The following is a 15,437-nucleotide window of genomic DNA, read 5'->3' as shown; positions in this document are numbered from 1 at the left end:
GCAGGGTAGGAACCCAGTGGAGGGGGATAATGGGGACATCTGTAATACTCTAAATACAATAAAGATATTTTTTTAAATGTGGAAAAAAGAAAAAAAAAACACCCCACAACTTAAAAGAAAAAGAAAATGTAAGCTCCAAGAGGTTAGGCACCTTATCTAAGATCACCACAGCTAAGTGGCTGAACCGGGTTCCAACCCAGGCTTGAGTTCTCCAAAGCTCATTATTCTTTTCCTTTGAAAATGTTTTTGTCTATGAAGTATAATCCATAACACACATAAGCAAAGCTGAAGGAATTATCACAGAGTGAACACCTAGATAATCACCAGCCTATAAAAAACACAACATTCCCAGCTCCCAGAAGCCTTTCTGTGCCTTCCCCATGGCAACCTTATCCTGATTTCTAACCCCATAACTTATTGTGCCTGTTTCCTGCAGGTTGCGTTTTTTATATCTGGCTTTTGTCTCTGAATGCAATGGGTATGAGATTTGACCATGTTGCTGCAAGAGGCTGACATTTTTACCATAATGGGTTTAATCCACTCTACTGTTGACGAGCATGGAAACAGCTTCCAGTGTTTGACAACTGTGAGGTGCTGTCAGGAACATTCAAAGAAGCACCTCTTAGTTCACATGAACATATTTTCTTTTGGATTTATACCTAGGAGAGAAATTGCTGCATCACCAGGCTTGTTAATATGCAATTACACTGCACTGCAAAGTTTTCCAAGTGGTTGTACCAATTTCCACTTGCCCACCCTGTCTGAGAACTCCTGTTGCTTTGCATTCTCACTAACACTCGCTCAGGCTGGCCACTAGGTGATGCCATACCTGGGGCTAGGCACAGCAGCTCCAGGACCACACCAAGATGGCACAGCAGGGTCTGCAGCAGTACAAGGAAAAAACCCTCCCCTGAGGGACTGTTACAAGCACCCAAACAAAATACACTTGGGTTTATGGTTTAAAGACTAAGGAGGACCAGTTCTAACTGGTAAAACATGTTCACCCTAAGTCAACAGACACAGGAGGTGGCAAAAATAATGTGTCATGACATTGCTTTTAAATATTCAGCTGACCCTTGCCAAACTGAACCTGGGCAGGAGGTGTGTGTGGAAGGAATGGAATGACCTCATGCTTGGGAGTTCTCAGTTCTGGTCTTGGTAGTTAATACAAACAAATCTCTTATCATAAGCAGGGGAGTATTGAAATAGATCATGAAAAGCAATGACATCTTACGCTTTGGCCTTGGAACTATGGGTTTCAATTAAGGGACCAACAACAAGATCAGTGTATTAGTATCCTGCAGACACTGCTCCAAAGCACCTTCTGCTGGGACTAGGGAACAGCATGGACCAGAAATCCTCATATTCTCTTCCACAACGGAGACAGGTGGCCTATGGTCACATTTTGGCTCTGACTACTTGACCCCAAGCTTTTCCTTCTTTGCTGGGGACAATAAGTAGGGCACTGGCAGGCTGCAACAAGTGGCCACCTCTACTTTCTGACTGGTCCTGTCCACTGCCATGTACTACCTGGATTGTGACAACAGCCTCCTCCAGACCTCCTTCCTCCTGCCCTCCTGCCAAGTCCCTTCTTCCCATAGCAGCCTGAGTCAAATCATGTCTCTGCTCTACACAGAACCTGCTAAGGATTTCCCATCACTTTCAGAATAAAATCTACACTTATTGCTCCTCCTGCAAGGCCCTGGCATCTCACTGAGGGAAACTTGTCAGGTGAGCCACAAAAGGACCTCAGGGCCACATAAACAAAGAGGTTCCTATCTACACAGATGGTTCTCCACCAGCATCCCTGCCTTTCTCTGTGCTGGGTGCACCCTCCTTTAAGCACGTTTTCCTGGGAGGCCACTTGGGAGTCAGTCTGCCTGGGTTTGAATACTGGCTCTACCCCTTCTCCAGCTGTGTGACTCTGGGCTCTTTTCCTCATCTATAAAATAGAGATAATAGTGCCTGCCTCAAAGGTTATCAGGATTCAATAAGATAATCCACATACAGTACTTAGCATTGTATCTGGCATACAGTGAGCATTCAATAATATTAGCCATTATTACATGTACATGTGTCAAATGTATTTGCATAAAGCCACACATGCAGTTAAGAATTAAAAGGTCTCAATCAATACACTATTACATTTAATATAAGATTCTCCCTTTTCCACTTTGTACACTTAGGTACTCTTTAAATTCTTAACAGCGAGTGACTGTTACTTTTTAAATAAAGAAAAAAATAAAAATATAAACCTCTAACCTTAACAAAACTAAGGTCTGTCAAAAACTCACACTGGGAGGTCTAAATGGAATTCACTGAGCTTGGTGGACCAGGCAGTTCCTGGTTTGGGGCTCCCTATGTCATGGGAGACATTGCCAGTAAAGGGGCTGAGGACAGGGCAGTCCTGGCCTGGGCTTGTCCTATCCAGGTTTAGGGGCTGACACTTAGGTGTGTGCTGCCAAAGCCCAGCTCCAAGTCTGTCCTTGCCCCAGTGGGAAGTTCAGTGCTGCCAACACACTCTCCTTTTGCCAGGAGATGTAGGCCTGCTTGACTGTCTGCTTGGTGGCCGGTGGTGGTGGCCATATGGGGCAGACCAGCCAGCTGGCTTGGAAAACAGCCGGGGCCCTCGCTCTGGCCCCATGCCTTGGTTTATAAGAGCCTGTTACATGTGTGTATACAGGAGAACAGAACTCTGTGCATGAACTCAACCCTTGCTCCCCAGAGTGTACCTCTGACCTCGCATCAGAGGGCGATGGCCACGACAGCAGTGTCATCATCATATCTGCCACTTAGAGCTCCCTGCCTTGCAGCCTTGTGCTTCCACACCTGTGCTCTTCTTGCCACTTCAAGAAACGGGGCAGCACAAAGTCTATTTTACAGATGAAGATACCGAGGTGCCCAGAAGTAAATCCATCTGCCGAAGGTCACTAGGCTAATGAGTGGCAGAGCCAGACCGAACCCAAGGCTGTCTGTTCCCAGAGTCAGAATTCAGTTTTGACCTGAGAGTGAATGTGATGAGTGGTGAAGAGCATGAGCTCAGGACCCAGGCAGTTTGGGTCCATGTCCAGCTCTGCCATAGGCTTCAATGTCCTCATCTATAGAATGAGGATCATAATGAGATTGTAGAGAGAATTTGAAGGGTAAGTGCATATAAACACTTAGGACAATGCCCGGCAGGAATACTAGTATGTGCTAAAAGTGTTAGCTATTGTTACTACTCTGAGGCTATGAAATCCTCTGTTCTGCCACCACGACAGAAAGGGTCTTGGGAAGGAACCAAGCAAATCTTGCTGCCTTTCCCTCCAACTCCAGATGATGAGGTCCCCGGGCCTGAGTGCCCAACAGGGCAGCTATGCAAGGACTCAGCCTACGGCTGAATCTATGTATGACCTGTGTGTGTGTGTGAGGATAAAGAAAGGGCTGCTTGTGGTTGTGAACTTCACGGTGGGTCAAAATTCACAGGACTGACTGGCATGGACAAGGGGACAGTGGAATGAGACCACTCTCAACCGCTGACTTCACTGGCCTTTCCCTAAGTGCCAGGCCCAGCACTGACCACTTTATAAGTGCGATCTCACAGAGCCCACACCAGTCCAATGAAACAGAAATTCCTAAGAGGGAAACAGGCTGTGAGAGAAGCTACATGCCCAAGATTTCACAGCTGTTGAATGGCCAAACCAGGATCCACACCAGGCTTCCCTTACTCATTTCTCCTTCCTTGCTTTACTTTCCACCTTGTCATACACACACTATATAATTTATTAAGGTATCTGTGTATTGTCTGCCTCCCTCACAGGAATGCAGTCCCATGAGTATTTTTGCTGCCTAATTCATTACTTCCTGTTCTCTCAGCGCCCAGCATAGAGTTGGCAGAGGGCAGTGCTGAGTGATTCTCTTTCTTTTATTAAAAAAATATTTTTTAATCATTTGAGAGAGAGAGAGAGAGAGAGAGAGAGAGAGAGAGAGAGAGAGAGAGAGAGAATATTAACATCGATTGGCTGCCTCCTGCACGTCCCACAACCTGGGCACGGGCCCTGGCCAGGAATAGAATCGGCAATCTCCTGGTGCATGGGTTGATGCTCAACCACTGAGTCACAATGGCCGGGCCTGAGTGAATCTCTATGGGGTGGATAAAACTCCAACTTGTGGCCCTGAGCCTCAGGCCCCACCTGGGCAGACTGGAGGTTGGTTTTGTGGGTAGTAAGGAGATGGAAGGAGGCACATGCCAGAAATGGCTCTAAGCCAGTTTCAAACTTATTGAAAAGGAACCACAGCAAAAATGTTGCACCCTGACCCAATATCTCCACACCAAAGTCTCATGACTCTCAGAATGTGCAATGCAGTCTGGTATTTTAAAAATCCATTCTACATATTCTATTTCCACTAACAACAACAACAACAACAACAACAACATAAAAATACTGACACTAAGCTGAGTTCACAACTCATGAATGGGTCTGACATAGTCTAAGCTGTTATTGAAATCCCAGAGGCAGCTGAGCTGTGGTTGGAGCACAGGCTGACACCTCACTGTACCACTTACTGAAGGGTGCTTTGGGCAAGTCCCTTAACCTTTCTATGCCTGTTTTCTCATCTGTGAATGGATAATAGTGCCTTCATCACAGAACTGTCATGACATTTAAGTGAGTGAACAGACATAAAAGGGTAGAGAAATGCCCAACACATAGTGTTAAACAGCTATAGCAAATATTATTAGTATTTGGTGATCATTGCCACTACACCTAGCAGTTTCCCATGTCATACAACAGTGTCATACAGTGTGAGCTCTCTCCTCACATTCTGCCCCAATGCTCATGTGGCCAGAAAGGCAAGGAGAGAGAGGAGAGTGCTGGAGAGACAGGGGTAGGTGACCACCTGCAAAACGGGGCACAAGGTTTGGGGGCTGCCTCCCCTCAGCTGCCACAAAGCTTCTGTGTTATATCACATTCCCCCTCAGTGGGAAGGACTTCATGAGGGGTTGGGGCTGGGTTCTTGGTATAGCATCTACCTATCTGGATGAGTTCCAGGCTTGGCTGGCCCCTCACACCATGTCTGGGCAAACGCCAGGCCCAAGGGGCTATGCAGGGCTGAGGGAGACCCATTTTGGGGGACCTTCCCAGCTGACAATTGCTCCTTTTCTGGAAAGGTTTTTTTGGAAATCTCCATCGTTTTTGTTCTCCCAGTTCCCCTTTTTTTGGTCAAGCAGCCTCCTCCAGGTGGCTCTGATGGAAGTGTCAATCACAGTGCCTTGCCCTACCCCAGTTTCCTCTATCATCCCTGATGACAATGGCTGGCCCAGGATGTGCGTGGACTTGTGATCCAAGCAGAGCCAGAGTCCTTCCCAGAGATTCAACAGATAACAGTGTCTTCCCTGTAGAGAGAAAGTCATAAAGATATAGAAGAATTGAGCGGCCAGTCTCCATTTTCCCGTGACATGAAGAGAGTTTGTTGGAGGCAAAAGAGAATGACATTCACAATCTAAAAAGCTGAGCAGGATGGAGAGATGAGGAGGCAGAGTTCTCTGGTGACATTGTTGGAGTGCCTGGGGCCACCATGCCAGAAGCTAGCCCTACCCCTGGATTTGCAGATATATGAACCAATGAATTCTTTTTCTGGCTTAAAATGTTAGAAGTAGATTTCTGTTACTTACAACTTCAGAGCCTAATCAAGCAGGGTGCCCCCAATAAGCCTTGTTCCTTAGTCACAGTTGACATGTAATCCAGAGGAAGGCCTCTGACCAAGCCAGGATAATGGGATTCTCCATTCAGGATGAAGAAATGCAATGGGAGTGTTTTGAGCCATCAGCATCAACAGCAGTGCTTTGGGCTGAGATTTCCCAATTCCTGCCCTGCCCAGGCATGCTGCCTTAAATCTTTTTTTCACTCTGCAGGATACCTCATGGTCCTGAAAGAATCCTCTACATACCTTCCTTTAATAATTTCTTGCAAATAGAAGACCCAGGGCTCTGCAGTGAGACACAACAGATTCCAGTTCTGGCCTGGACACTCATTCACTGATCTTAGACAAGTTTAATTTCTCTGAGTCTTACTTTTCTCTTCTGTAAAATGAGGAGACTCGTGTTTGTGAAGTTATTGGGAGGATTACATGAGATGAAGCAGCTGAAGCGCTTGCCCATAGAACCTGGCTCAGAGGAAGAGTGCACAGATGTGAGCAGCTATTATTTACATAATAGGGAACCTACCTCTCGGGTCCGGAAGATGATCCTATACTGGTACTGAGGCCCATGGTCCTTGTGGTCCTCCAGCTTCTCTCGTTTGATGCTCACAGCCACTGGCCCTAGCTTGTCATCCACACCAAAGTAATTGGCATGCTCTGTGAGAGAAGAGTAGGTGAGTTCAGAGTCAGCTCTCTGGTGATATCCCACGGCAGGCCTGCTGAGGGGATGGCGGGTGTAGGCTCTCAGCCCAGTCACGGCCACATTCAATGGAGAGACCATAAGAGGTGAACGCCCATCTTACTACACCATGTCTGCCAAGTCACACAACTTGAGCTTCAGTGCTCTCTCAGAAATGAGGGCCCTGACATTACCCACAATTCACAGAGCTGATGGGAGGGTAAAATAAAGCTACAAATATAAAATGCTCAGTGTGGTACACAGCACGTAATAAACCCAGTGTCATTGTGATTCTTCTGTATTTGCAAATGTTCATCAGTTTAGCTGCCAAATTACCTCTCATGAAATGGCTAACACTCTAGAAGTGATTAAGATTCTAGCTAAAGAGCCTTTGAAGCCTGACTAGCAATGTTAGATGTTTGGCCCAAGTCACTTGATAGTCTTCTCATCAGTAAAATGGGATCAGTAAGTATGGACCCACTTCTCAGTATGATTGTGAGAATTAAGTTAAAAAGTACTAAACACTCAGCACAGAGCCAGGCACACAGCAAGCAAGTGAGCAGTGCTAGCTATTACTACTCCCAGGGCATAATGTTTGTCACAGAAAAAGGACCATGATTCAGGTCCATAAGCATCACTTTTATCTGATCGCATTTCTGTAGATCCAGGAAACTTAACCACTACTCTTTTTTTCCCTTGTGCTGACATAGCCATTAAGGAGTCATGGAGGAAGTCTCTTGCTCTCTCCAGGAAACGACAGCTGTCTCACCCCCTTTCTAAAACATGCTGCTGTTTTATTATGCTTCCAGAAAACTATTCTTCCTGATGTATAACCCAAGTATCTCCTGCCTGTGGTGGATATCCATCAGCAGTCTGACTTGATCCAAGTCCATGAAGTCAGCATCTACCCACTGTTAGAAATTCCTTTGCATCCAGTGCTCTGATGTTGAATTGACGGTGCCTACTTTCATGAGATGCTCTTGCAAATCAAAGGTTTATCTAAGGCCCAAATAATATGTTAGTTAATGACCCAATCAGAACAGCACCTAAAGTGGGTTCAATAATTTCCCCAGCTGGCAGAGAACAGAGTAAATACTATACTCCACAAATACCAGTTCACTCCTGAAGCGGTTGTTGTGTTTGTTTTTTAATACACTAATGCATACCCAGGTATCTCCCAATTGGTCCTGGCATACAGTAGGCACTCAATAAATAATGACCAATGACTAATTAATTTATGAGCTTCCAGGGCTACAAAAAAATACTTTTTTAAAGTAAGCTGCTTTTTAAAAAGTTACGTGAGTACTTACTACCAGCCTGATGAAGAGCTACATGTTTTAATGTACAATCCTTTTTGATCCTCATGACAGTCCTTTCATGTAGGTATTTCTAGGTGTGAGTTGAAAAGAATGTGTCCTCTGTTAATTAGGTACAAAATGAATATGCACAACTGTATACATATGTATATGTAATATGTATACAAAATGAATATGTACTAATATCAAAACCCAGTTTTGATGGGTTATTCAAATCCATTTCTACCTTATTGTTTTGGCTCCTAGACTCATCAATTTCAATGAGAGGCCCTGTTAGCTGCTGCCACTGATTATGGATTTGTTCACTTCTCCCTGTATACATATACATATGCCCCTAAACCAGGTTGGCAAATACAAAGGGTTCACAACTATTAGAGCTTTTTGGTAAATTTTTAAATATCAGCATGAAATGGCCTTTTCAGTTCCTCCTAAAAGAGCTTTTAGCCTTGAAATACATTTTGTGTGATACTGAGGTTGCCTTACCTGCTTTCTCTTGGTTAGCAATGGACTGAAACTTCTTTTTTAATCCCTTTATTTTCAATTTTTGTGTCATTTTGTTTTTGGGCATGTGATACTACTACAATCATGTCTATTCCTCACATGAGGACATGGAGTCTAGAGGAAGAAATGTGTCATGTAGTTAATAAGCTATGGAATGAGCCCTGACTGGTTTGGCTCAGTGGATAGAGCGTCGGCCTGTGGACTGAAGGGTCCCAGGTTCGATTCCGGTCAAGGGCATGTACCTTGGTTTCGGGCACATCCCCAGTAGCAGGTGTGCAGGAGGCAGCTGATCGATGTTTCTCTCTCATTGATGTTTCTAGCTTTCTATCCCTCTCCCTTCCTCTCTGTAAAAAGTCAATAAAATATATTTTAAAAAAAAAAAGCTATGGAATGAACACCCCAAGCCCAGGGCTGCCTGACTCCAGAGACTGTACTCTGAGCCTTGCAGGATGACCTAATTGATATTGGTTATGCTTGAGTAGGACACTGCTTTAAAAATTTTTTCAACTAGTTGCTATAAACTATTAGCGGCCTATCCATTCATCCCTTCTTCCTTTTTAGGAAAACCCTCTAATCTTGGGGGAAGGAAAAAAAAAGGGACTATGTCTAGGTAAAAACCTCTACTACCCAGCCTGCCTTGCAGATAGGAGCAGACAATAAGCAGTAACAGTTGGATGGGCTTCTGAGAAAACTCTTTAAAAGGGAGTGACTTGAGCCCTGACTGGTTTGGCTCAGTTAATAGAGCGCCGACCTGCGGACTGAAGGGTCCCAGGTTCAATTCCAGTCAAGGGCATGTACCTTGGTTGCGGGCACATCCCCCGTAGTGGGTGTGCAGGAGGCAGCTGATCGATGTTTCTAACTCTCTATCCCTCTCCCTTCCTCTCTGTAAAAAAAATCAATAAAAAAATATATTTTAAAAAAAGGGATTAACATGACAGGAGGTCTGCCTTTTTGCCCTTATCCTGTCCTCTTTTTCTCTGCCTGGAAACATGCATGAAATGGCTGGAGCTCCAGCAACCATCTTGGACCAGGAGACCACCTGAGGTCTGGAGACCATGTACTAAGGTTGGCATTCCACTGATGCTGAGGAGTAACAATACCAGCCCTGGGCTGCTGACCTCTGAACTTCTTCATGAGAGAAATAAACTTCTATGCTGTGTAAGCCTGCTACTGGTAGTTGTAAGCAATTGTGAATTGATTCAGCTACCAGCATTTAAACATTAGAAGAATTCACATTTTAAAAAATTTGAATTTCAGGAGAATCTTGAAAAAAATCAGAAAGGATGGCAACCCTGGGTTTGTCTGCATTTCCTACATGACAACGATGAGCTGGACCTGAGCAGGAGCTGCCCTGTGCTTAGTCCCTGGTTGGTATGCTTCACTTCTGTACATGTCCTGCCTGGGTTTGTGGTCTCTGCACTATGCTATGTTGCTTCGTGGAATTTCCCCACCAGCACCAACAAATTTAATGATATATGAAGCCTGTCTCTCTCTGGCGTTAATGACTTCAAAACATCAATAATTCCACCTTCAAAGGGGATCCAGAGCCTGCCTGTTTCTTCCCTGCCCCTATCCTAGATGTGTCTAGCATCGCCTTCTTCTTGGCTCTCTACCCCCAGAGGGAGGCTGTGAACATAGTCCTCTCCTGCTCAGAACCTCCTGCAGCTCCATCTCACTTGGGGTAGAAGTGAGAGTCCTCACTATGGCCCACAAAGTCCCACATGATCTGCCCCTGTCACCTTTCTGCCTTAGCTCCTTCTCTTCTCCCCCAGTCGCTCACCCCAGCAACAATGGCCTTCTTCCTATTTGGTGTTTCAGGACTATCGTACCTGTTGTTCCCTGTGCTGGAAACACTGTCCCTAGTCTTCCTCCCCTACCTCCTTCAGCTCAGTACTCAAATGGCACCTACTAGGAGGTTCTTCCCAACCGTTCCCTATTGAAAATCGTAACCTCCCACCCTGACACTTTATTTTTCTCTTGGCTGCTTTACTTTTCTCCATAGCACTTCCTACCATATGACACCTTACATATTTTATCTATATATCTATTTTTAAAAATGTTTTTATTGATTTAAGAGAGAGGAAGGGATATGGAGAGAGAGATAGAAACATCAATGATGAGAATCACTGATAGGCTGCCTCCTGCACACCACCTACTGGGGATCGAGCCCACAACCCGGGCATGTGCCCTGACCAGAAACTGAACTGTGACCTCCTGGTTCATAGGTCGATGTTCAATCACTGAACTACACCAGCCAGGCCATTTATCTAATTTTATTGTTTGCCTTACACCCACCCCTAAAACATTATAGTGCTAGGAAAACAAGATTTTTGTGTTTAACTGTCCAATACTGTATCCCCAGGTTCTAGAGAGTGCTGACATAGGGTGAACCAGGCACATGTTTGCTAAATAAATGCCTACCTATTGCCTCACATAGCTCAAGGTTTTGGCATGCCAGCCCTGTGTCCTGAGGCTTGCTCACTAAATCTTCACAGCTCTGCTCTGACATAGTTCCCAGCACACAATGAGTGAATGAGCAAGGGAGTCTCAGAGACAAACTACCGCCCGCCTGCCTGCCCCAGTCACCTTTGCCCACGAAGTAGTCCTGGTAGTAGCGGGCGCCCAGGTCCACATGCTCGATGCTGTACTGCTGCGGGCGACTCTGCGTCCTCTGTTGCTCCTTGGGCACCTCCAGCACAGAGATGCTGGCGTTGGTGCGGTAGGTGCTGGGGCTGGGCTCAGCCAGGCGGCACTCGCTCCCACCCAGGGAGGCGGCTGAGGCCCGGGAGAAGCTCACATTGCGCTCACACTCGCCACCGATCTCATTGCGGAAGTGTGGGCAGCTGAGCAGCAGGTCGTTGCTGTTGTCATCGCCCAGGTCCTGCTCCAGGTTCTCCTTGTAGTTCAAGTCCTCCATGCTGGTGAAGGCCGGGTCCAGGCCCCCAAGGCCATGGGCCCGCGACACTGTGAGGGACTCCATGGCTGAGGCGGCTGAGGCCCCAGTGGTGGTGTTCCGCCTCTGGGCCGAGGACACCCTGTTGGCAGCCGCCTCATGGAGGTCGAACAGCATGCTTTGCACATCAAAATGGGCGAAACTCTTCTGGCAGACCCATGGCCTGCTGGCCTCCGGGGGGCTCCGTCCTTCCTCTGCCTCCCCTGGGGACCGGCCAGTGTCACCTTCTGGTTTATTGCTCCTCAGCTTCCGGAAGATGGACGAGTCCACTGTGTCCCCACTGCCCAGGCCCCGCACAGGCTTCTTGCGGGCCCTCTCCTTCTCCTTCCCGGGCTGTAGTGGGAGAAGGTTGTCACTGGTGGGCTGCTCATGGCGGAGATCTCCCTTGGCTCCGCTGATGCTCCATGGAAGGTGTGGGCCTGAATGGGCCTGGAGGAGCTCCGTGAGGTTCTGGGAGCCCTGGGCCTCCGGCTGCTCGTTTCGGAACTCGTTGAGAATGTCAAAGAAGCTTTGCTCAGGCATGCCCTGCACATCGATAGAGGAGGTGCTCCCATATTCACGGAAGAGAGGCAAGGCCCCCATGAGCCTGCCCCCCTTAGCTTCCCCCATGTCCTCCAGGTCACACTCGCTGAGGGTGAGCTCACTGCTGCTGCGATGCCGCAGGGGGAGAAAGGCCCTGCCAGGGGACCGGGGCCACCCATCCTGGAATTCCACATCTTTGGACCGTCTCCTGGAGAGTCGGTGGAAGGCCCGGGACCCTGAGGAGGCTGGGGTGTTGGTGGCAGGCTCTCCATTCTGTATGCTCCTCATGGAATGGGCCACCTTTGTGGTCTTTGTGCCATCTGTGTCCTGTGAGGGGCTCGGGTTGTTCTGCTCTCTCAGGGCCTCTCTCTTGGGTGGCCAGTCAGCCACTCTTGCACGCACGCCCATCTTGGGCACTGTGGGGGTGGTGGGACTGGGGCGGGTGATGGCAGTAGCTGGGCTCTCACCAACAGGCTGGGGCATGCCATTCTGGACCCAGAATCCCACGGGAGCATAGTCTCCTGTTTGGGGCCCGGGGAGGACATTGGCTCCCCTAACCCCACAGCTGGCTGCCAGGTCCATGCCATCATTGGGAATGGGCCGATAAGTGGTCATAGTCCACAGGCACTGGAATGCTTTGGCCCCTGTAAGCTGTAGAGTAACTTTATGGGGTCCTCTGGCCCTCAGCCATTGTTCAGGGCTGCCAGTCCCAGGATGAAGGATGCTGGCTCCTGAAGCCTAACAGAAAGGTTGTGAGTCTGTGGAGTCCAATTCTCCACCATCGCTGTGGAAAACCGAGCCAGGACAACCTCAGGAGGCAGGTGTTGTCCCGGGAGCTACAGACTGAGTGGTTCAGCAGGGCAAAGCAAACAGCAGATGGAGGAGAGGGCCAGCAGGCTGCAGGGGTGCCATGCTGAAAAGGGAGAAAAGGCAAAGGTGAGATGTGACGTTACTGCTTCCAGAGAGTGACTTTTTTGGACAGCTTCACTCACTTAAAAAAACTTTTTATTATGGATATTTCCAAATATACCCCAAAGCAGAGAGAAGACTATGAAAAGCCACCCCACCAATTTCAATAGCCATCCTATCTAATAACAGACAAACATGGTAATTAACTATACCTCCGACATGCTTCCCATTGGCTAATCAGGGCGATATGCAAATTAACTGCCAACCAAGATGGCGGCCGGCAGCCACGGAGCTGAAGCGAACAGGAGGTTTGCTTGCTCCAGTGATGGAGGAAGCCAAGGTTCCCCACCTGCCGCTGCCGGCTCTGAGCTCCTGAAGCAACAGCTCCAAAAGATACAATGTTTCAATTATAGAAGCTAAAAGATGGCGGTTAATTTGCATATACCAGCTGCGAGCGAAGACTGAGGACAACATGGAGGCCAAGCAGTACAGAAGGGAGCTAAGTAGAGGCCGCGAGGACAGAAACGGAGCCAAGGCTGCGGAGGTGGGAGGTGGGAGGGCAAGCCCAGCCGTAGTGGCTGTAAGCGGGAGGGGCAGAGGCTTGGAGGGGAAGGGGCAGCGGCTGGGAGCGGGAGGGAAAGCCCAGCCACAGTGGCTTGGAGCGGGAGGGACAGCGACTTGGAGAGGGAGGGGCAGCGGCATGGAGCAGAAGGGGGAGCGGCTTGGAGAGGAAGGGGCAGCGGCAGGAATGGGAGGGCAAGCCCAACCACTGTGGCTGGGAGCGTAAGGGGCAGCGGCTGGGGGCGGGAGGGGCAGTGGCTGGGAGCAGGAGGGCAAGCCCAGCCCCAGCCACTGGGATCGGAAGGGCAAGCCCAGCCACAGGGGATGGGTGTGGGAGGGCAAGCTTAGCCCCAGTGACTGGGATCGGGAGGGCAAGACCAGCCGCAGTGACTGGGATCGGGAGGGCAACCTCAGCCCCAGCGGATGGGAGCAGGAGGGCAAGCCCAACCAGGCGGGAGGGGCAGCGGCTGGGAGCGGGAGGGCAAGCCCAGCCCCAGCGACTGGGATCGGGAGGGCAAGCCCAACCACTGTGGCTGGGAGCATAAGGGGCAGTGGCTTGGAGCAGAAGGGGCAGCGGCTTGGAGGGGAAGGGGCAGCGGCTGGGAGCGGGAGGGCAAGACCAGGGCAGGGGCTTGAAGCGGGAGCGAAGCCTGCCTCAGTGAGTTTCACTCCCTTCTCTGCTTTGCTCCAGCCACATGAAGCCCTATTCTTGCAGGAATATTCCTGCAACGGGCCTCTAGTCCTATCTAATAAAAGAGTAATATGCAAATTGACCGTCACTCCAACACACAAGATGGCCGCCCCCATGTGGACACAAGATGGTCAGCAGGGGAGGGCAGATGGGGAAGATCAGGCCTACAGGGGGAGGGCAGAAAGAGAGGACCAGGCCAGCAGGGGGAGGGCAGATGGGGGCAACCAGGCCAGCAGGAGGAGGGCAGTTGGGGACAACAAGGCCAGCAGGGGAGGGCAGTTGGGGGGACCAGGCCAGAGGGGAGGGCAGTTGGGAGAGACCAGGCCAGCAGGGGAGGGCAGTTGGGGGGGACCAGGCCAGCAGGGGAGGGCAGTTGGGGGGGGACCAGGCCAGCAGGGGAGGGAAGTTGGGGGCAACCAGGCCCAGCAAGGGAGGGCAGCAAGAGAGGACCAGGCCAGCAGGGGAGGGCAGTCGGGGGCAATCGGGCCAGCAGGGGAGCAGTTAGGTGTTGATCAGGCTGGCAGGGGAGTGGTTATGGGCTGATCAGGCTGGCAGGCAGAAGCGGTTAGGGTCAATCAGGCAGGCAGGCAGGCGAGCGGTTGGGAGCCAGCAGTCCTAAATTGTGAGAGGGATGTCTGACTCCCCATTTAGGCCCGATCCCACACTGGGCAGTCGGACATCCCTCAAGGGGTCCCAGATTGGAGAGCCACCCCCCCCCCGCACGAATTTCGTGCACCGGGCCTCTAGTCCTATATAATAAAAGCCTAATATACTAAGTGCCTGGTCGTCTGTTCAACCAATCAAAGTGTAATATGCTAATGATATGCTAAGGCCGCTCAAATGCTCGCTATGACGTGCACTGACCACCAGGGGCCAGACGCTCCAAGTGGTAGGTTAGCTTGCTGTTGGGGGCCGGCCGATTGGAACTGAGTGAGACAGGCTGGACATGCCCTGGAGCCCTCCGGCCCCCATCATGCACTGGTGGGGTCTTTCAGCCTGGCCTGCACCCCGTCAGGGGATGTTGGCGAGCTGGTTTCGGCCCAATAGTGGAACAACTGGTTGCTATGATGAGCAATGACCACCAGGGGGCAGACACTCAATGCAGGAGCTGCTCCCTGGTGGTCAGTGTGCTCTCACAGGGGGAGTGCCGCTCAGCCAGAAGCCAAGCTCATGGCTGGTGAGTGCAGCAGCGGTGGCGGGAGCCTCTCCTGCCTTCGCGGCAGCGCTAAGGATGTCCAACTCCCGGCTTAGGCCTGCTCTCTGCAAGGAGCAAGCCTAAGCCATCAGTTGGACATCCCCTGAGGGGCTCCCGGACTGAGACAGGGCACAGGGAGGGCTGAGGGACCACCCCCCACCCCTGCCAAGTGCATGAATTTCGTGCACCGGGCCTCTAGTATATTATAGTATTCTTCACTCATCTGTGAGAGATATACTTCAAGACCACCAGTAAAACCCTATGTATTATTATGCTTTTCCCCATACATATAACTATGATAAACTTTAACTTATAAATTAGGCAAAGTTCCTCAGATAACACCTGGGACTCTACAGATACCCCTGCCAGGGACCTGCTACCTCAGCTGGGGTCCCACGGTCAACGAATCTCCAGCCACCCTGGGCGCAGGC

General features: G+C 49.7%; 1 protein-coding gene across 1 annotated transcript in view; it reads right to left on the bottom strand.

Annotated features, from left to right (window-relative positions):
- The window catches only part of SIPA1L3 (signal induced proliferation associated 1 like 3), a 261,128-nt gene that overhangs the window by 102,444 nt on the left and 143,247 nt on the right, over positions 1–15,437 (bottom strand). The window contains exons 4-5 of the mRNA XM_023760563.1: positions 10,762–12,563; positions 6,206–6,336 (exon numbers count right to left, since the gene is read on the bottom strand). Of these exons, the coding sequence (XP_023616331.1) occupies positions 6,206–6,336; positions 10,762–12,265 (1,635 nt within the window). The 5' untranslated portion in view covers positions 12,266–12,563. The remainder of the gene's footprint in view (positions 1–6,205; positions 6,337–10,761; positions 12,564–15,437) is intronic.

This window comes from Myotis lucifugus, unplaced genomic scaffold, assembly GCF_000147115.1.
Source record: "Myotis lucifugus unplaced genomic scaffold, Myoluc2.0 scaffold_185, whole genome shotgun sequence".
Classification (NCBI taxonomy): Eukaryota; Metazoa; Chordata; class Mammalia; order Chiroptera; family Vespertilionidae; genus Myotis; species Myotis lucifugus.
This window is presented reverse-complemented; position numbering and strand designations above follow the sequence as displayed.